Source organism: Cyanistes caeruleus, chromosome 1, assembly GCF_971803275.1.
Source record: "Cyanistes caeruleus chromosome 1, bCyaCae1.hap1.1, whole genome shotgun sequence".
Classification (NCBI taxonomy): Eukaryota; Metazoa; Chordata; class Aves; order Passeriformes; family Paridae; genus Cyanistes; species Cyanistes caeruleus.
This window is the reverse complement of record NC_141701.1, coordinates 107209377-107230335: the sequence shown is the minus strand read 5'-3', so window position 1 is coordinate 107230335 and position 20959 is coordinate 107209377. Positions and strand designations below refer to the sequence as shown.

General features: G+C 36.5%; 1 protein-coding gene across 3 annotated transcripts in view; it reads left to right on the top strand.

Moving 5' to 3' along the window:
• The window catches only part of LARS2 (leucyl-tRNA synthetase 2, mitochondrial), an 84126-nt gene extending 64871 nt beyond the window's left edge, over nt 1–19255 (top strand). For all 3 annotated transcript variants that reach the window (XM_086848179.1, XM_086848186.1, XM_086848178.1), the window contains 6 exons: nt 731–913; nt 3464–3633; nt 4645–4722; nt 6746–6857; nt 13365–13492; nt 18881–19255. In XM_086848179.1, the coding sequence (XP_086704305.1) occupies nt 731–913; nt 3464–3633; nt 4645–4722; nt 6746–6857; nt 13365–13492; nt 18881–19060 (851 nt within the window). In that variant the 3' untranslated portion in view covers nt 19061–19255. The remainder of the gene's footprint in view (nt 1–730; nt 914–3463; nt 3634–4644; nt 4723–6745; nt 6858–13364; nt 13493–18880) is intronic.
• The last annotated feature ends 1704 nt before the right edge of the window (nt 19256–20959 follow it).

Sequence of the window (20959 nt, the reverse complement as noted above, 5' to 3'; positions counted from 1 at the left end):
TATGACACCTGCAGCAACAAAAATGGTTTGGTCATATTTGCCTCTCTTAAGCATTCCTCTCATACATCCTTGTTTTCACTGGATACAAACCCTGTGAGACAGTTAAAAGTCAACCAACCAACCAACCCACCCACCCTTTTAAGCTTTGCTACCCTTTGCTACCCTATATTCTTCTAGAAAAGATTGGGGTTTTTTTAGCAGAGAGTTTTACTCAGTTGTACCTTTTTCAGTGTAAATGCCCCACTCTGTCTCTAAATTTGTGGAAGGGAAAACACACTCTTTTCAGGATAACTTACTGCAATTGGAACCTATAAATCTGGTATTTGAAAAAACTAAGTACAGGTCAGAATTGTATCTAATCAATACACTTATCTAGGAAGTTTTAAATGTCATGGTTATAAAAAAGCTTAAATGTCAGGAGCTGTCAAGGCAGCACTTAGGATGCATGCCAGGTACAGCTCCCAAATGCACCTGGAATGTAGGAAACTTTTTGTCATGATGGGATGGAAGCTTTAGGATATTACCAGAGTTAAAAACATTAACACAGAAAAAATTTGGGGGGGAAAATAGTGTTTGGAATGGGTGGTATTCCTCTTGAACCTATTTTGGAAAAAAAAAACCCAAAACACTAGCAATAGTTGTTTCTTCTCATGCTTAGGCAACCAAATTAATTGCTGTTACAAGTGAGCAAAATCTGGTTTAGTAGGTTTTTATATGTCTTATTATTTAGGAAGTGAACCGGTTCACCTAAAAACTGGTGAGAAGCTCCAGGTTGCTTGGGAAAAAATGAGCAAATCTAAGCACAATGGAATAGACCCTGAGGAAATAGTGAAAGAGTATGGCATTGATACCCTGCGTCTTTATATTCTGTTTGCTGCTCCTCCAGAACAAGACATTTTGTGGGATGCTAAAAGTAAGTCAAGTTGTTTCTGTAGTTTGTTTTGTTGTGGGTTTGTTTCTTTTTTCTTAAGTATTATATTTTAAACATAAAACTAATACAGTTCTTGATGCCAAAGTTTTGGAAAACAATGAATCAAAAAAGTATAAACAGGTTTTATTGCTTGTTTCTTTTGGAGGGGGGAGGGTCACAAAGCCATCACTAAGAGGCAAACTTGCTAGATTATTGCAAGCAGCTTACCTCTTATAAGCTAAAATCACATATGAAAACTACTTCTTAAGTTGTGTTTTCTTCTGGAAACTTGGACCTCATTATCTTTTCTTTAATTAGCAATGATTGATTAACTGAAAATTATTTTTCTTTAAATAATACTTTTTTTCTAATCATATCAGATCACAGATACAACTTTATTTTGTTGTTTCCATTTATTAACACAAATGCAATGGCTTTTGTAAGCTGGACTATGAAGTAGTTCTCAGAAGAATCTCATCAGAAGATAATCAGAGTTCCTAATAATTATTATTTCTAGATATGACATTTTTATGAGCTTACTTCTTGAATGTTAAGAATTACTCTGCTTTGCACTTATTTACCCCTATCATGGAATTCCTCATATTGATAGGTCTTAATTTCTTTTATCTACTGTGGTTCATACATTTTAATGTAGTCTTACACATTCATTTAGATTTCACCTTTCTGTCACATAAGACTTCAATAAAACACTCCATTATTGGTTTCAAAGTGTAGTTCTTCATTGTTTCACATGTTAAGTTCTTGCCACTTAGTTCAGCCTGCACTAAACTTTATTTCATTTATGTCTGTCACGCTTTATATCAATTTGTGTTCCTTTATATATTATTGCACTACTGTATGTACTGGAGGAGTGGGCTTTATGAGTTCTCAGCTGGCTTTCTGTCACCACCTAATCACAACAGTAGGGAACTAGGCATTTGAAAAGGTCTCTTAAAAAAATGAATCACTTAGAATCAAGCCTTAACAGCTGCATCCCAAATTTGGTGATGCACAATCATTTTGCTGTATTTTCTGATCTTGAAAGTGGAATAATTAAATTACTGTGAGGATAGTGTGTACCAAATCTTAGTCACAAAGTATACAAGAGTATAATAAAAATGTATTAAACATTTTGTAAGAAAGCTAAGCACATGCAGTTATAATGCTAGCAAAAATGCATTTGGTCATTCAAGCCAACCTGCTTATCACTTCAGAAATAGAAAGAAAGATTTTGGCATCATCTCATGTTACAAGTACTGGAAAATGTGAACAAAAGGAAATTTTAGCTGCCTAAAGATATTTCCAGGGGAGAAGAAAATAAAAAGTTAGTTGAAAAGCATCTCTTAAATCTTTTTACACTTTGGTCTGAATTTTTTAATTATAACAAAATTATGAATGTTTAAATTAAAGAAATTATGCAGATTGTGTTGGGTTTCACCTTGGCCTGGATGTCAGGTGCCCACCAAGCTGCTCTATCACTCCTTGCTTTTCAACTGGACTGGGACAAAAGAACAACAAAAGGCTTGTGGGTTAAGGTAAGGGTGAGAAGATCACTCAGCATTTCCCATGGACAAAACAGACTTGACTGAGAAATTAATTTAATGTATTACCAATTAAAATTGGAGTAATGAGAAGTAAAATCAGATTTACACCTTCCCATCATCTCTCCCTTTTTCCTGGGCTCAACTGGCTCTGTCAGACACAGGAGAAGCTCCTAGAAGCTTCCCAGAGAAGCCATTCTTCCTTCCTACCAAAACTTTTTCACACAAAGCCATTACAGGAATTTATTTCATTCAGAGAATGTTAAATAGTAGTTCTCAGTTGTCATGATCCTTCTCTCCACTGTATGTGATAGCCTTTGGATGATTGCCCTTCAGAATAGATTCCTTGTCCTTGCAGTGGTGGGCCTCAAGGCAGGGCCTCATGTCATTCTCTCCTGTGATGTGAGCAGCCATGGAGTAGGACTGATGCTTCAGGGTCAAGGTCAACAGCTTCACAGTGTCCCCATACCAAACTAAGCTGTGTGGAAAGAGGGTACCAAGGGTCAGAGCCTGTACTCATTAGCACAGTAGCATCTCTAGCAACAAAAGTATACATACTTGCTAAAATCAAATTTGAAAAGAAACTTCTCCATTTGAAAAAATGTGTATGCTGACTTGTACATATGTTTGTACTCTGCCAGGATTTCAGAAAATGAGAGCACATAGAACTCCTTTGTGGAGTCATTAAAACACAAAATGAGCTTTCTAAAACTGACATAACATTGGGTTATTTTACAGATTTTAGTAAATATTCTATGCTGTAGTCTTGCTATATACATCTGTTTCAAAGTCGTTGCAGAAAAATACTTCTATCTTACTGATTTTTTTCCATTAAAGCAAGTCTGCATTACTTGTAAAGACATTTTTAATTGCATTGATACCTTTCATTTGAAATACACAGGGTTTTTTTAAAAAATGTTTAACTCCAGTGTTCTCTTCCTGCTTTTCTTTGAAGTTTTGAATTCTTTACTTGTAACTGACATTTGTTTCTGAAATCTTTCATGAATCTCAGCTGATGCCATGCCTGGTGTTCAGAGATGGCAGACACGGCTCTGGGCACTTGTAACCAAACTTATTGAAGCAAGGACTTCAGGAACCATGCCCAATCCTGAGCTTCTGAATAAGAAAGAGAAGGCTGAAGCCAGAAGGATCTGGGAGCAGAAGAATCTGGTGATTTCTGAGGTTAAAAGAAACGCATAGTTTCTAAATGACTAAATAAGTTGCTTCTTTTGCGAAAGCCATATGTTTGATTTACAGAGCCAAAAGCTTTTTCCCCAGATGAGTAGATATTTTTTTTAAAGTGAATTATTCTCTATGTAAATCATTGTATCTACCTACACATTTTGTGGGACAGGACTTACTTAAAGCATGTATGCCTCATTTAAGGAATGAAATGTTATGACATTAAAGTTTATTAATATGGGATTCAAGTAATTTCATTTCAGGTAACAAAACCGTAGGTGAGTTCTGTAGTTTACCCTAACAAAAGCTTTGGTCTGTTTGCTTCATACCTCATTACCCCACCTGCTGTTTCATACAGAATGTAAAAAAGCCACAGGTGAAAATATATAAGCATAGCCTTGAAAAAAATACTGAAGTGGTTGTTCATCTCTTGTTACGTGTTGTCTCCTGCTGTGATCAGTATCAATTCAATTATCCAAGACTCAGAATGAAACATAAATACCTGCAAAATTAACTTCAAGGATTTTCCTGTGGATAAAAACTTACGCCATTTTAAACCCTGCTGTAAGGGATATTCCAGATCATTTAACAAATTTTTAATTCTAATCTTGTAATCTATGAACAAGTTTTCACCAGTATAAATGGATTTACAAGAGAGAAGGTCCCTTGTAGGGGTGTCCTGGGGTGACAAGGGGCAAAGGGAAGATATTTTATGAAAGGAAATAAAGGGTGACTAATGCACATTTTTCATACCATTGATTGAAGCTTTTTAAATCCTGAAATAGAAGGGAAGCTAATCAGTTGAGTTTTTATATGATTCTTATTTCCCACACACACACATGTGATTGCACACATGATGTATTGGCATACCAAAGTGATTTTCATATAAGAAGAGGCACGTATTTCACAAATTGAAATTGATTATCACTAATTGTTTTTCATTTAAAAACCCAGTATTCCAAATTTGAGAATTTTAAGTAATTAATGACAGACCTTTTCTTTTAATTCAAGGTAACCGAGTACTTCACAAAGGATCATTTGTTCAATGCAGCTATTTCCCGATTGATGAGCCTCACAAATGTACTCCATGTAAGTAGGTGATATTAACAAAGGTATTTTGCTCTCAGACACTGCTTCTGTCAGTCTTTCTACAAAGCAGGAGCTGCCTGAACTACAGGTCCAGCATTCTGTAGTCATTAACTTCATAAACATATTACTAAGCCAAGAATGTTGTTGAGTTACTCAATTCAGAAGCCACATGTTCTAGTACCCCTGTAACCCTGAAATATAAACAGTTTTGCAGGAGGAGCTCGATGGTATAAGATCCACCACATAATGTTTTTGTCTGCATCCTGTAATTTAAAGAGGATACATTTTGTTCAGTTCTGTTCTTTGTTGTCTTGATTTTAGCAAAGTTGCATAGGTAGCTAGGTATAATACTACATTATAGAATTACCAAACATTCTGATTTTAAAAGGGTTATTCTTTGCAAGGAAAATCACACATAGTCCTCAAAGATAGCTTACACTGCTGAACTTAAGATTTTTTTATTTAGATTATGTTGTTTGTCAGCCAGTAGCGATAGATGAAATATAGTAAACTATTACCATTATTTTCTTTACTACTCTTAGATCTGGTTGAGCAATCCTGCAGGCATGTAATGGTAACCTGATATAGGCCAGAAATTAAATATAATTTTGAAATATATTTTTGGAAGTTTTAGCTTCTTTATTGAAATACCATTTTATACCTTATGGATTCCAAGGTACTTATTGGCAAAATCAAGGAACTTAACAATAAGTTAAGTAGGTTGTGCACAGGTGCTGTACTGAGATAACTTAAGTCTGGCATCCTTTATGGTGTTGGGAAGGTAACACACGTTTCTTTATCTCAAACTGAATGACTCATAGGCATTTGGGGCTAATGGATGGTGGAATGAATGTTAAAAAAAAATAAAACTCAGTGTCCTACAGACAGCCAGATACCTGAACACTGATATATTTTTTAAGCAAAGAAGACAGTGCAGTATCTTTGAAGAATAAGTTTCTGCATAGTATGCTAGCACTTCCTCTTTTGCTCCCAGTTAAAAGGAGGAAGTGTAGAGTTGGGCATAGATTAAATATTTAAAGTGGGTAGTAGTTACTAAAACTTACTCAATATAATTTGCACTGTAAGTGATAAGATGCCCTCTGACAAAGCTTGTGGTCAAGCAAATCACTGCTTTTGGACAATTTTCTAATTGATGAGAATGGGTGTTCATCACATCAAATAATGCTCATAAGCTGACATGTATTGACATTTTTCTGTGCTGTTTCATTAGAGAGATAGATTACAAAATAAATGCAGCAGCTGAATTTGCCATGGTGTGTAATCTCTTACACAGGCAAAGAAAGAAGAAGTTCATCTGATTACTTTTAGTGCTGTATCTTTTAAGTTTTCTGTAAGTTAAGTTAAATGGGGAAATGAAGTTCAAATTTTGTCAGTCAAGTTACCTTTTGCCAGAAGTTCAACATTTTCTATACTAAAGAAGCCAGACACTTCACTAAAATAATGAGAACATAAAACTGTAAAAGACTTTGCTATGCTTTTCATTCCCAAAACTTCCTTCAGCTCTAAAACCTCACTTAGTCACTAATTTCAGCTTTAGTGAAGCCACTCTATGATCCTGTACAGCTGAACCTTGTCCCAGCAAAATCTATGTTGCATTCAGCACAGTTTGACTGTCATATACAGGTGCTTCACATCTTCTCAGATAGTTCTGGTTTTACCTAAGATTGCACTTCTAGAAAAGGCAGCACTCAAAATTAATTTTGAGGGCCACTGTTGTCCACATGAGTGTGTGTTCAGAGTTCTGTGCTAGAGAAGACCCCCAAGGGTCTTCATCAGCCACTTTAGGATTAGCTTCTAAGTGTTAGAGAGCACTCTATGATCAAGAGTTGTGATTTTAATTCTCCATTTTCATAAGTTTCCAATTTATTGTGAAATTACACTCTCCTTAGCATAAACATTGATTTTAGGTTTTATTACTTAATTTTCTTCTTAATTAAACTACTTTTCCCCCCCACCTCAGAATGTTAATAGTTTGTTTCTTTTTCCTTGTTTTTTTGCTCAGCAAGCTCCTCGGTCTCTTGTTCTCCACAGCATAGAATTTGAAGATGCTTTGGCTTCACTCTGCATTATGGTTGCACCTATGGCTCCCCACATTGCATCAGAGATGTGGAAAGGTATTTATAAACTTCATATAGGTGTTCCAGGAAAAAGGACAAGAAATTTGCAAAAATGTCTGTAACTCAGTACATGTGACATGAATTCTTTATCTAGCTTGTCTCTTTCTGTCATAATTGTTAAACAAATTTGAATTTTGTTTCATTGCCACGTCTCTCTTTTCTGCCTTTGGTTTCTTTTTCCTTGCATACAGAGGTGGATTTCTTGAAACTAGGCAGAGAAATAGAGAAGAAAAATGCAAGACAGGACTTCATGCCAGCAGCTAACTGTTCCTAAATATGGATAGCATTATTAAAAGCTGAACACCAGTACAGAAACACTCCCTTTTTAAATAATTGTGTCAAGAGCCTTTGGACTACAAATATTTTCTTTCAGGAATTCAGGCAAAGGAAACCATATCAGAGGGCTCCATACTAAAAACACTAAAGGAGTGTTCAATAAAAATCCTACTCTTTTATCTTTTTAGCTCCAGAGACTGAGGGACACTATGCCATTATTAATTATTATAAAATTATAAATTATAATTATTAACATTATAAAATTAACCTGCCATGGAGAATGGGAATGATAGGGTATCTTTTCTAAGACCTGTCACAATTGTACAGGTCTGAATACCAGATGGGCTGAGTTCTGTGGTGCTGATACAGTTAAAGCCTGTGAAATAAGGTATGTGCATGCCAGGGTTTAGCAACTGATTCTAAGTTTTGTTGGGAAAAGTCCCAAGATGCACGTGCGAAGATAGGAATATATTCTGCATTGTGGCTGGCCACAAACTGCTGTGTGGTTTTGGACCTAATGTTAGCTTTTGGATACTGTTTTAATGGCCTTATTTTCAATGGTCCCAAAAAACATAGTGCATTCAGATGTTTACAGAGCAGTGCTACTAAACTGATTATATTTCAGTGTTATTCATGGCCCTGAAATGTTAATTGCTAAGGAAAGACAACTCTTGTTCAAAGCAGTAACAAGGAAGACCCTATGGAAACAACAAGATATGATAGGGAGAGTGGGTTGGGTTTTTTGCATGTGTTTTCATTTCCAGTGATTTTAAAATGTCTTAATTGAAGTTTAACTGTCTAGAATAAAGAATATGACATCTGATATGATCCATCTGGTCTTGTACTATGATGTGCCATCTAATTAAAATAATACTAAATAAAAGTAGTTAGCATGACTCTTTTCCACATTGGCTGAGATGGAGGCAGAAGAGATCCAGGATAATTACTTATATATACAGTGCCTTCTGAACTTGGAATTCTAATACATGTTAGGAAATACAGAATTATCAGCTATGGTTGATAAAATGACAAAGAGCACTAGGGTATCATAATTACAATTTGTCAAACATGAAGCTTAATCCTGTAGCATTTTGAATGTTAGATGAGGAAGTCTTCTTGCTACTAAAATCACTGGACAATGAAAATTATAAGCATTTTCTAGATCTCTTTCTGATGTAAGAATGAAAAGGAAGCATATAAAAATTGGAAGTATATTGTCCTCAGCCTCTGTCTGCATTTAAAGATAAAATTTTACTTGTGTGGTCCAAAGACATGTGCACTGCAATTCAGTGCAGCAATCATAAAAAAGTGTTGATGTGTGTTGATTATTGCATGAAGAATTTTATTACTAAATTTGAAAATGATAGTATGTTTTAGAATGATAATCATTGCATTATACTGAAGTTATTAAAAAATTTTATCAGGAGAATGTGCGTACATTTTGCTGCTGCATTGTGGTAAGAATATTGTATTATTTTGAAATAGCCATCAATCAGATCTGTCCTGGGATTGAGATTTCATATTAAAGATTACCCAAGTTTTGAGTTGTACTCTGGTTCCATCTGATGTAACCAGTTTATCAAACTTTGTTGTGTATAAGTGATGATGCTTTACTATTTTAAATAATTTCAATATGAAAATTAAGGCTCCTAATACTCTGTTTAGTTTTCTCTGTGCTTTAGTTATCCATACTCAGAAGTCTCTCCTTTTGTACCTTGGCTTTGCATCTAAATGTCAGGATAACACTGCTTCCTCTTTCGTAAATTGGTCAGGAAAAGGAGTTTGTATATTAGTTCTATAAATTGCACCTATAGCAGTGGACCCCGCTCTTTGATGGAAGCTGCTTGAATGTTGTAAGTGCCTCACCTTTCAGCAGCTGAACAATAGCAACCCATGATACTTTGTGTGTGAAGAAGGTCTTCTCCTGCCATAGGGGCTGAACAGTTTTTGGTATTTTGGTGTGTCAGCCTGATGGTGTTAACTGTGCAGTGAATGCACTGGTTTATCGTTCAATAACATAAAAAGCAACCGTAGCCCCTCAGTGTGGGAAGAGTTCATCCGGCTGATATCTTGGCAGTTTATGAACACTAACAGGATGAGGAAATCAGTTTCCTTCCTGAAACCTTGTATCTAAGGAATATACAGACACCATTTGAGACTTTTTTTTTAGTTTGTTTGTAGTAGTACAGTGTTTTGCTGTTCAGACAAGGATATGAAACTGCTTATTGTAGTTGCTAATTTTTTATTAGAGATGGCACATGAAAGATAGGTACACATTTGATAAGGACATCTTAGGAAATACTGAAATGAAACATAATTTTTGGAATTTTTAATGGTATCATTGCCTTAGCAATATTTTAACTGTCACTAGAATAGCTCTGTTGCAAGAATTTGTTGGAATTCAGCCCTTGCTCAAGAAGGCCTCTGGAAAGAATGGAGTTGAGTAAAAGCTAATTGATGATGCAGGATTTAATTGAAATTCTGAATGTAGAAACCCCCCTTCACAAATCCAATAAGAAACATGATTTGAAGTATAATTTTTATTTTTATTTTTCTCCAAGAGTAATAACATAAAATGAATGAGAGCAAGTTTTTCAAATGGAGGAAGATATTGTTTTAAGAAGATTAAAAGGATTTGAATGGAGTTTGCTGGATTGCAAGCAAATCCTAGAGTTAGCTTACAGTGACCCAGGGTTTTCACATCTTACTTCTGTACTACTATACCAGTGGTATAAAACATCTTTTCTCAGAGCTGTCTGGAGACAGCTGTTACCATTTCTTTGAGATTGTAGACTGTTTCACATACGACTAACAGACATAGGCTTCCTGAGCTGTAGAAAGGTATTTTGGATATGTAACTTGCCTGAATCTGTCAAATAGGGAGATTAATTAAATGGCAAAAAGCATATCAACAGAGCCAGAAAGAGGCTGCACAGGAGAGTAGATACTCATCCAAAATGTCTCTCCACTTGCCCTGACATACTCCTGATCTGAGCTTTTTAAAAAGTTTTCCTGCTTTGTCTACTAGTGTGGTGGATTTTTGCTTAACACACATTTCTGTTGTTTCATTTCCACTAAATTCAAAAATTAGAAGTACTTGGATATCCACCCTCACAGTCATCTTAGACTTCCCCCTCTGATCATCTTACATTTTCTGTTCGAAAATCCCTAGTCCTAAACTCTGATACTGCCATTGTTTCATTAATAAAATGCTTTTATTAGCTTCCTTTTATCACTCATTAAGACTTCCATCTTCATTTCTTTCTCTGCTTTAACCTCTCTGTTCCAGGGCTTGTCACAGGCCAGCTTTTTCTCAATTTACTTCATAATCACAACTTTTCCTCTGGCCTACATAATTTTGTTACTAAGTAGCTGCACAATTACTGGAATTTTACAGATAATTTTTCCACTGCTTTTTTTCTGTAAGACTAGTGTTACCTTGCTGTCCTAACACCTTCCTGATACACAGTTGCTCCCACATCTTCCTTCTTAAATCTAAATCATTTAAAATGAGAATCTGCTTTGCCCTGTCAAATAGCACCTTAGGGGAAGTATTATGCTTATGAAATACTCCTGTAATGCTAGTAAAACATTGCCCTGAGCTGAAAAGTTGTTAGACTGGTCCTGTTCCCTCTTTCTCTCAACTCACTAATTTATAGTACTCATTTAACTTGGTGTTTTAAAATGTATTCAGTGCTGTGAGTTACTGGCTAGGGAAACCTTGCTCTGATATTAGCTTGCTAGTTGGTAGAGGTCCATTGAAGGAGATCCAGTAGCAAGATCAGGGCTTCAGACTGAGCACAAGTATTGTCTTTGATCTGTCCTGTACAGATGGATATATATAAGTAAAAAGCATACAGTAAGTAAAAATATACTCAGCTTTCTGTCCTGCATCTGCAAGATAGTCTATAGCCATAAAAGCAAAATACATCAAAAAATATGATGCAGAATGCACACCACTTCATAAAATGCACTTCACTAGGCGCTTTCTAACACAGAAGACAATAAAATAGTTTTTTTGTGTTTTCACGATCAAAGTTTCAGAAATGGTCCATTTTTAATGTATCAAACAGTGCTTTTTTTCTAATGTCTCAGAATTGAGTGGGAAGGCTAGAGAAAGGTTCTCTCTAGGTTCTCACAAGTGGACCATCACCTTTCTGGACCAGGGTGGTGAAGTTTCTGGTTTAGTGTGTTGAATTTTGAGAATACAAACCAAATCATTATATTTTCTGTGTTCTACAGCTTACAAAATGTGAATTAAGGCAGGAAGCCAAACAGGCAACATAACTAAAACCTTCATTTTGGTTTCCTGTCAAACTGTTTTCTCAAACTAGTTCTGTTGACTTTTCTACTCTCTTTTTCTATGGATGAGCTCATAGTTCATTTTGCAGCAAGAACATGAAGCAAAAATTGACACCAGGCTTACTCACACTTTGCTTCAGAATACATTTTAATTATTTTTTATTAGTAGGTTTATTAGGACTGACAGCCTCCACAGGAATTAAAAGTGACCCTGGTTTTGCTTTTGTAGATAGAAACTCTTATATCAGAAAGTGGGTTTTAAATAGTTTGAAGAATTCTCTTTAACAGTAAAATAAGGAGTGGCCAGTGTGAATGCTTCTGCCACAAGGCATGTGATCAGTTGGAAAGAAATGAGGTCATCTGAATGTTCAAAAGCCAAAAAGGAAAGAATCTAACAGCTTTTTTCTTTACAGTCAATGTGATAATGAATCATCAACACCAAGATTTTTTTTCTGCTTGAGTTCCTATCTTTTGCTCTCAATTTCTGAGCTACTGGTGCAAAAGAAAAAAAAAATACACAAAATAAGAGCCACTGAACTGTTTTAATAAATTATTTACCTAATAAATAGTTGTTTTCATTAGGAAATGTGCATGTTCTTGCTTGCCATTAGAAACAGCTCCCATCGGTCCTCCCCACTGTCCCTCTCTGAGTCATTCAGTAAATAGCACAGCTGTGTGTCATTTTACCAAAGCATTTTGTCTGAAAAAGCACTGACAAAAATGTGGTGGATTTTTCTGGAGGAAGTTGCATGCTCTTTATGTCCCTATTTGCTGTTATTCACTGTATTAGTCTAAACAATCCCACGAGCTGAACTGATGTGTGCACTGTGCATGGGTTGGGTGTGTGCCTATGGCTGCTGTCATGTTATTTGAACAGCTTCAGTGCCTCAGTCTCACCAGTGAGTCTTGTGTTGATGGGTTTTCTTTATGCTTTTGCTGGAGTTTCCATAAACCAGATGAGATTTCACATAAATTTGCAGTTCTGAACAGAGCATGTGCTTAAAAAAAGTTTTAGTCTGTGTTCTTATTCCTATGCAGAGAATGCTTTGAATTTACAAATCCCCTGGCTCTGTGAGAATTGCAAGAGCAATCATCATCAATACTGATGATATTTGACAGCACCTTGTTAAATGAAATCTTTGTATTTTGTCATACAGCTGCGGTAAACAGCAACATAAATCCCACTCAGGAGCTTCTATTCAGTTACAGAATGCAGCTTCAGGACCTGCATCCTGTTCTCCTATTACTTAAACAAATCAGGAATTAATTATCTTGGTAAGACCATAGCCAGTTTAATAAAAGGAGATCACATTTAGCCATTTTAGAAATTTTTAAAAATCAAAGGATAAAATGTTTCAGAATGTAAAAATCATAAGGAGAGCAAGCTGTGTTTGTATGACCTTTAATTTGTGAGAAAATATATTTCACAAAATAGAGAGAATCTTGCAAGTAGCTTGACTTGCAAATTTAGAAACTACCCAGCATATTACAAGTGGTAAAATAAGTCATAATGGTGTATCATTCTCAATTGCTAGTAAAATTCTAATCAAACTGGTGGCATTACTGAAAATAAATGCAGTATTATAGTTGACTTTTAGAAGCAGAGGTCAGCTTGTGTTGCAGTATTACAATGTAAAATAATAAGCAGTGGTCTTTTGTGCTCTTGGCAAAGTTATAGAGTGTTAATTTAAATCTGAAGTGTGCCCACATTGTTAATATCCTTACTCGTGGTATAAAACAAGTGCTTCAAAGATGTGCATCTTTCTGTTTATAATGTGCTGTATGCTAATCTAAACAATGTTATTTCCTCCTATGGCACTTGCTTTTAAAGTCAGCTTTATCCTGATCTAATTTGTCAAACAAATTCCAGAGACCAAATGTTCTGGTTACCATGCAGATGAATGTTTCACTGTTTTCATTTTCCAGGTTTGGCACATATTCAGAATAAACTTTGTACTCATCATCGCTGGGATGTTGATGTTCTGCATCAGTCCTGGCCCAAGGTAGACCCAGATTACCTTCAGCCATCAGATGTTGTGGAGATGTCTGTACTGGTAAGAGCATTTTGATTTGTTCTCAGTAGTGGCCAAGTAATGTGTTATGAGCCCAGAGGGTGATGGAATTTCTTCTCTTGTGGAAGTCAGTTCCCTTAGTAGATGGTTCACTGAAAGTTCAAAACAGAAGCTGCTATTACAGTTGTGCTGAGTAATTAAAATGGTTTCCTAAACAAAAAGATACAGTGAGTTTGGAAGAGAGATGCCCTAAATATAAACCTTTCAGAGTGACTGCATACCAGTCACTCAACCTGTGGATGTTTGACCAATGAACAGCCATGGGCAAGGATGATACTGTCAAAACTAGGATCAAAATACAGGCTCAAATTTTTTGCCTGACAGTACATTTATTAACTCAGCCCTGTACAAAAATGTATAATCAGATTATATTTCTTGTGGTACCAGTAGTGCTATGGCTCCCTAGCAGAACCAATCATAAGCTGGGTTAAGTTGTGATTTTTACCAAATGATGTTTCCCATCTGCCTTGGGCTGAATTTCTGACACATGTCAGGAGACTACATTTGCAGGAATGGGGTTGAGAAAACCAACTGCCTTTGGAAATGGTATAACTTCCAATTTCTTATTGAACTATAATCCCTTTGAGGCTGGGAAAGAGCTGGCTGCTCAGTGGAAGAGTGGACATGTAACTACCTTTACTTAACCTCCAGTTTTCCAACGCGTGCACAGTGTAGTTTACTGTCTTCTTTCCTGTGGCTCTAGTTAACTAGCATGTGTTCAGAACGCTCCTAGGCATCATAAAACTTGGTCATTAGACAGGGCACAGAGGGAATGGATGCCTGGAGCTAAAGGTGTGGGATCCCTGAGCAGTGTCTCAGCTGACTCTCACTGACTGACTGCTGCTACACCTGCCTTCAAGTTCTTCGTGCTCAAGCATTGTGATAGTCAGTAATTAACATAGTTGAATACTACTAGATCTGCAGGACTCCTTCCCTTTTCACTGTTCCCCAAAGGATAATCTTGAGTGGAAACATTCTAAACTTTAATGTTCTAAACTATATTAAACACTTCAACACTTTCTGTGTTTCTGGATATTGAATGAAATGGAGCCTACAGAAGAAACGTCATTTGGTCATGTAAAACTGTATGTTCTGTGTGTGTAAAAGAAACAGAAGAAATGCATTTTAGTTGTATTTTTTTCTGTTTGCCTGTTTAGGGGAGTGAGCAAAGCAGTTGGGTTGTTTTTGTTGAACTGAGTTTTTTGAGTAGGAAAGAGATTGGTTCAACTTAGGGGAAGCCATGTTGCTGTAGATTTCCTTAATCAAAGTATCTTTGCAAATAATTTCACATCTTGCCAGATATCTCCATCAGTTTATTTGAACAGAATGAGAAATACTGTTAAAACACTAGTTTTTCCACCATTAAACATACACACTTAATAAAGACCAAGGACTGTCTTTTTGAAGGAGATTTTCAATTGTCATCTTTCTAAGCCAAGGACAAGGACTCAGTTGCCAGCTGGGGTTAATAGAAGACTTACCCTAATAGTCTCTGTGGGTGAATTGCTTTTTTCCTCTTTCTTTCTCTCTCTTTTTTTCTTTAAGTGATAAGCATTTAGTTCTGACAGTAAAAATCTTCTCTGAGATATGATCACTTCTCTCAAGCTCAAAATAAGCCTTCACATCCAAGCACAGCTAGCAGACATCTTAAATTCCAGTGTTCCGTTTATAAGGAAGTCATGAATGAGAAATTGTGTAATTATAGAAACATCTTTGCAGTTGTGGTTAAAGCAAACATGTTATTAAATATATCTTTGAAATAACAACTTCAGCAACACAGGGAAAGCTCTGGACACAATTTTTTTAAGACTACACAACCAAACATGAAAATGCCTAAACATGTCACTGATATGAATATTTCCTTCTCATAAAAAGGAACAAGAAAAAAATTAATTTTGCTTTCTATAGCCATTATGAAAATTACTTTTTTTTTTCTTTTCCTGGTTGACTTTGTCAAAGCCATAGCCTTGTGTAACAGTCTTATTGTAATAAGAGAGAAAACAACCCCTGGGTTCTCAGTCATATATTCATGGAATTATATGGTGTAGGTAAACACCTGCCTTCTGAGAAAGCAAGTGAATGGAATACCAGAGAGACAACTTGCTTTTTTGAACTGGGAATAATTCTTAGCAATAGTGCCTACAGAGCATGCATGGCTTTCTACTGTAAGAGTAAGGCAAAAGAGAAATATGGGGGCGCAGGGAATGTGAATGTGCATGGAATGTGGGAAGTCTTGTGGACACTGAAGGTTTTTATATGGCTGCAAAAATAAATTGTCCTCTTTAAACCAAGAAACACTCTCCATATAGAGGAATTGGTTAGTTGCAAAGAGTCAATGTCTTTTCACAAGGCTGTACAGTCAAACCAAGTCTTTGGGCCACAACCCTATTCTTCTCAAGCCATCAAACTGCCTCAGGCTGCCAGGGATTTGTCTGCTGAGACATTCTGGGTTTATTTCTCTTCACACAAAATACTTCATTATTTCCTGTCTGTGCTGCAGTTATGTCTTTCCATATTTAACCCAAAGCAACAAAAGCAACCAACTCACTGTATCCTCGGCTGAAACAATATAAATTGCCTACATAAGAAAGACATTTAAATTCACGGGGTATGCACAGTATCTGTTACTCTAAATATTATTGCAAAGTTAAGTATTTTTAATAATACTGTATGTAACTAATGCTCTGAAAAATCTGACCTGAATGTAGTGTGCATTTCATCCTATAAACACATTTCTGACTAGCATTCCTCACATTTTCTAGGTGGTGCAGAACTGTTAGCAGATGTGGGCTTATAACTGATGTTTTTATAAATTAAAAAAGAAACTTGGTGTCATTTTCCTTGCTTTGGCATATGAGTGCCTAACAGTGCACAGATATTTATTTTCTTTCTAACTTTTCAGAAGGATTATGCATCAATGGTAAAAAAATATTTGGGTTGAATTAAAAATTCCTCTCTGCAGCCTCAAGGTGCTTATTTTTCAGTCTTTTGTGATTTCATTTCAAATTTTATAACTTCTGTAGTTAACACTAGCTCCCTGCAGATCTGGCATAGTATAGAATGTTGAATATTAAAAAAAAAAAAAAAAGGGAAAAGAAGAGAAGAAAAAACAGCTTCTTTCCTTGGGGAAAGAAAAGACCCAAGACTCGTGTATTTCTCCTCGTGCAGTTTGCCATGATCTTTCAGAGAAACAAGGCTGCCAGCACCCAATTTTCTTGTGCTGGCACTTTTACCTGGAAATGTCAAGGGTTATTCTGGTCTAGTGAGATAGAGACAGAGATGGAGGAACAGCAGAAGGCATTTCTCCTGCTGAGAACCTAAGTCCTGGACTAAAAGGATATGTGAATAGGATGCTTGTTACACACAGCATGTGATGAAATCTGCAGCTGCCTGCTTTAAGAATAGTGTTAAAATGCTTCATGATACCTACCATATAATGAAAGCCATGCTCAAACACATGGTGCAGCCATAAGCAGTCTGCTGTTTGATAAGAGCTTTGGTCCCAGAGTGTAGTGTGGGAAGATCAGGAGACATGCTGTGGGAAGGTGGAGATGTGCTGTGGGAAGGTACACAGTGCCAGGTCGCCCAGGCTTCTCGACCTTTCTAGGAAAACACAACCACTAGCAGTCATTTATTTACCAAGTTGATTTAGACCACTTGGCTCTTCTGTTGAGAACAGCACCAAATAAGCTAGTTGTGGAAAATTTCCCCCTGCCAACCTCCATCCACTGGGACATATTAATTTGCATGATGGAGGACAGTGAATGACATTTTAACTAGGCAGGCATAGCTTTGAACTGCAGGCTGTGTGTCCTAGCAGCAAGCTGAGAAGCTTGCTTTATATTCCCACTAAAACTGTATCTGTTTGGATTTTACTGTTTTCCTGTGGAATGCATTTCTTCTCTGGAGTGTCCTGTCAAAAAGAACTGCTTGTATTTATTTTTCAGAAAAGCTTTAAAAATTAGCTCCTATGTGTTTTTCAAGGATTTTATTTTACACCAGGTGCTAAAGGCAAAGTTTAACACAGCCAGCCTTTTATGATGCCACATTATGAATGCATGTAGGAGTAGTTAAAAGCCTACTGGCATTATCGCTTCAAATTATTCTCAAGACTAGTCAAAAAACAGAAGTCGTTCATCTTTGCTGCATTTGAGACTTCATCTTGTTCCTTAAAAATCTGTCCTAACTTCCTCTCTCAGAGAATTGCACAAATTATTTTATTTTCAATAAAATAAAGTACCAACAAAATACAAACTAGGTATACAATACACTACACAGTACAATACACTAGGTAAGTGAACTAGGTCTTTCTCATTTGTCATATGTTGCGTACAGATATCCTGGATAAAATCCAGATGAGAACAAAGTCGTGTCCATTTTTATGTCCAAACTGCATGAAGCAACGTGCTTCTTTTAGAAGATTGAAATCTCCTTGAATGATGCCTAGGGCTCAGAGATCTGCAGTACCTACACAGATTATTATGCAAGTAATGTGATTAATGGCATTAAAAAAATACAAATTATTTCATTTTCTAAAATGTGTGATTGGCATTCTTATTATGCCACTGAAAATAGTCCATATAAATCTGAAAGCTTTTGTAATAATTAATTTTATTCCAGCTCCAGAAAGGTACTCAGGCTGTGTAGTCTGTTTCCATTATCTGCTCTTACTGGATGACAGAAAGAATTTATACAACCATTTTATAAATTAAGGCGATTCCCACCAAAGGACTTACTCTGCTTTACTTACACGATTCTGCCCCACTGAAGCAAAACCAGCATGGAAGCTGCTCTGAAAACCAGCCACAAACAGGAAAATGTTACTTAGTGAGTAGTTGAGATCTTTGTGGTCAGTGTTGGATTAATGAGCCATGGGTTGAGTGCAACATATAACAATGAGTGCAACATACATAAGTTAAACCCTATTTTTCTAAAAATAATAAATCTTCCATTTGAATCTCTGCAAGACATTGCTTAGCTGTAAAGAATCCAAATTGCTGTCCAGAACTACGTACAAACCAAGATTCCCACCAGACATTTTATGCAGCTTATGTGACTGTCACGTTTTTAAAATTAAAAGATCACTGCATTGCACAGTCACGTGCTGCTTGCTGTCTTCAAAACTGAGACTCCCTGTGGCCACTTCTCCAAATTTTTTTGAGTACCGTGAGTCAGAGTTTTATCTTACGGTGGACAGGAGATAGGAAGAATTTTATCCTCTACTTAGAAAGTGTGAGTTTGGAGAAAAGAGACTATTCCACTTTCTCCTTTTCCTTTTGTAAAAAGATGGATTGGATACAGGAAATGAAATTGTGGGAAACAGTCTAGTTAAACTTGTGGTTTTTTCTTGTTTTCTCGTCTCTTTTTCAGATCAATAACAAAGCTTGCGGCAAAGTTTTCGTGCCTCAGCAAGCAGCCCGCAATTTTGAAGAAGTCCACAAGCTCATTCTTCAAAGTGAACTTGGAGTCAAGCATCTCCAGGGACGAGCCATTAAAAAGGCCTTTCTTTCTCCAAGAACTGCCCTTATCAACTTCTTAGTGCAAGAATAGTAAAGGCTCTGCTGGGCTGTAAAAGGGAACTGGAATCTTTTGAGGTGGAAACCAATGAAAAAACAGCAGTTATGGTTATTTCACTTCATGTAAAGGTGGGAAAGAAATCTTATTGAAATCAGGTTCTTGCTAAATCTTCCTTTCAATGTGGAGAAATGTACAGAATTAAAGTTTCTTATGGAGTCACGCTCAAAATGCTGCCTGTCCATGTTCTTTGAGAGGAAGAGAAGGAAGCTCAGAAGAACTAAACAATTGTAACAGAATGTAACTGAAGAAAGCACATGGGCCTTGGTGTTAGCCTAGGGAATATATCCTGTTGGAAAGTTGGCTTGGCTAATTGCAGATGCATAAATACGATTCCAGGGCTAAACTACTGTCCTGAGTATGTGCTGCCCCAAATGTTAGGTGTGCTTTACTCCCTGTATCATGTTTGGGTACCCTACCATTAACTAGCATTTAAAGTTTTAAGGAAACACTACAAAACACTACAGAGTGTTAATTTAAATAATAATTTCTTTGTGCTGACCAATGGCCTTGGGCACAGCAGGTAGCCAGAATGGGTTGGTTTGATACATTTCACATACATTTCAGAGCCAAGCTGAGAAAAAGGTCAGGTAATTTAGCCAAGCCCTGCCTTAGCCAGGGTTCTCCTTCCTAGCTGATGTATTTGTGTTGGCACATGCATGAGATGTGCAACTTTAGCAAAGTACTGATGGTTGTTTTTGCATGGAACAGGATGGAAGTTGCTTCCTACAAATGAGCCATCTCAGAGACTTTCAGGGCATTCAAGAGAGGGATCCGTCAGCTGCTAGAAATGCAGAAGTGGGGAAGGCAGACAAGGTGCTTTTTGGCTCTATTGGATCTTGTAGTGCCTAGATTGTAAAACTTGAATTGAAATTATTTCTTTTTTATTTTTTTTATTTTTTTTTCTGAGGGGTTCATTAAGTGAAAATAGCCACCATGTTTCTAAAAATCAATCAGACATTCATGAATCATAAAGCCATTCTCATGCCAGATTCCAACCAGGTTATTTGTACGCTGCATTGCTGGTATATCCACATGGAAATATTTATTGTGTTCAGCAAATGCTTGAAAAAGAGTTTCCAAGGAAACAATTGCAGGGTTCATTGTGAAAGAATGTTTTTTTCTTTAACAGTCATTCAGCTAACTAGTCCAATAAGCCAGCCATTTGTGAGCCACTCTGACAGTTAAGAAATCAGCAATAACAACCAGCGAGGCAAATACAGAGGTCTGCAGTAACCTTCCAGCCCAGCAGGCATCCACTCTGTATTGAATTGAAAGGAAACCAAGAAAAATATCCTACATAACAGTAAATAAGTCTCATAGGTCCTCAGCAACTAGGCCCAAGACAGATCACATTGCTATGTGGGCACTAGTTAAGCAATGCCAATACTCATTTGGGGTTTATGCATTTTTGGTACCAAATATCCAGATGCATAACAGAGATGCCAGGCTTGGCAAACATGTTTGGCTGTACACATCCCTACCTTTGCAACAAAACTCCTCTGATTTCTGCTTACTCCTGGACCACACTTGTGCAGGTTTTCTCTTCAGCAGTCCTTTGATACCAGAATGACTAAGAAATGGAATATTTATAATGAAGATACAGTCTTTGCAGTTTTAAGACTCTAGAAATCTGAGCCACAAAGGAATGCATTCAGACATTCAAACACAGGCCTTTAGTTGGAGTTAAAATAATTTGAATTCCAGTGTCTGCCTGACATATATGTTGTTATAAATTCATAAAACTCCTGTTCAGAAGCCCCTAAAAGGACTGTGAAAGAGATCCTTTAAAGTAAAATCTGTGGTCCTGCTTATTTTTTATTTTTTTTTTTTTTAATTTATGTAAAAGGTTTAACACACCCTGTGGAACCATTT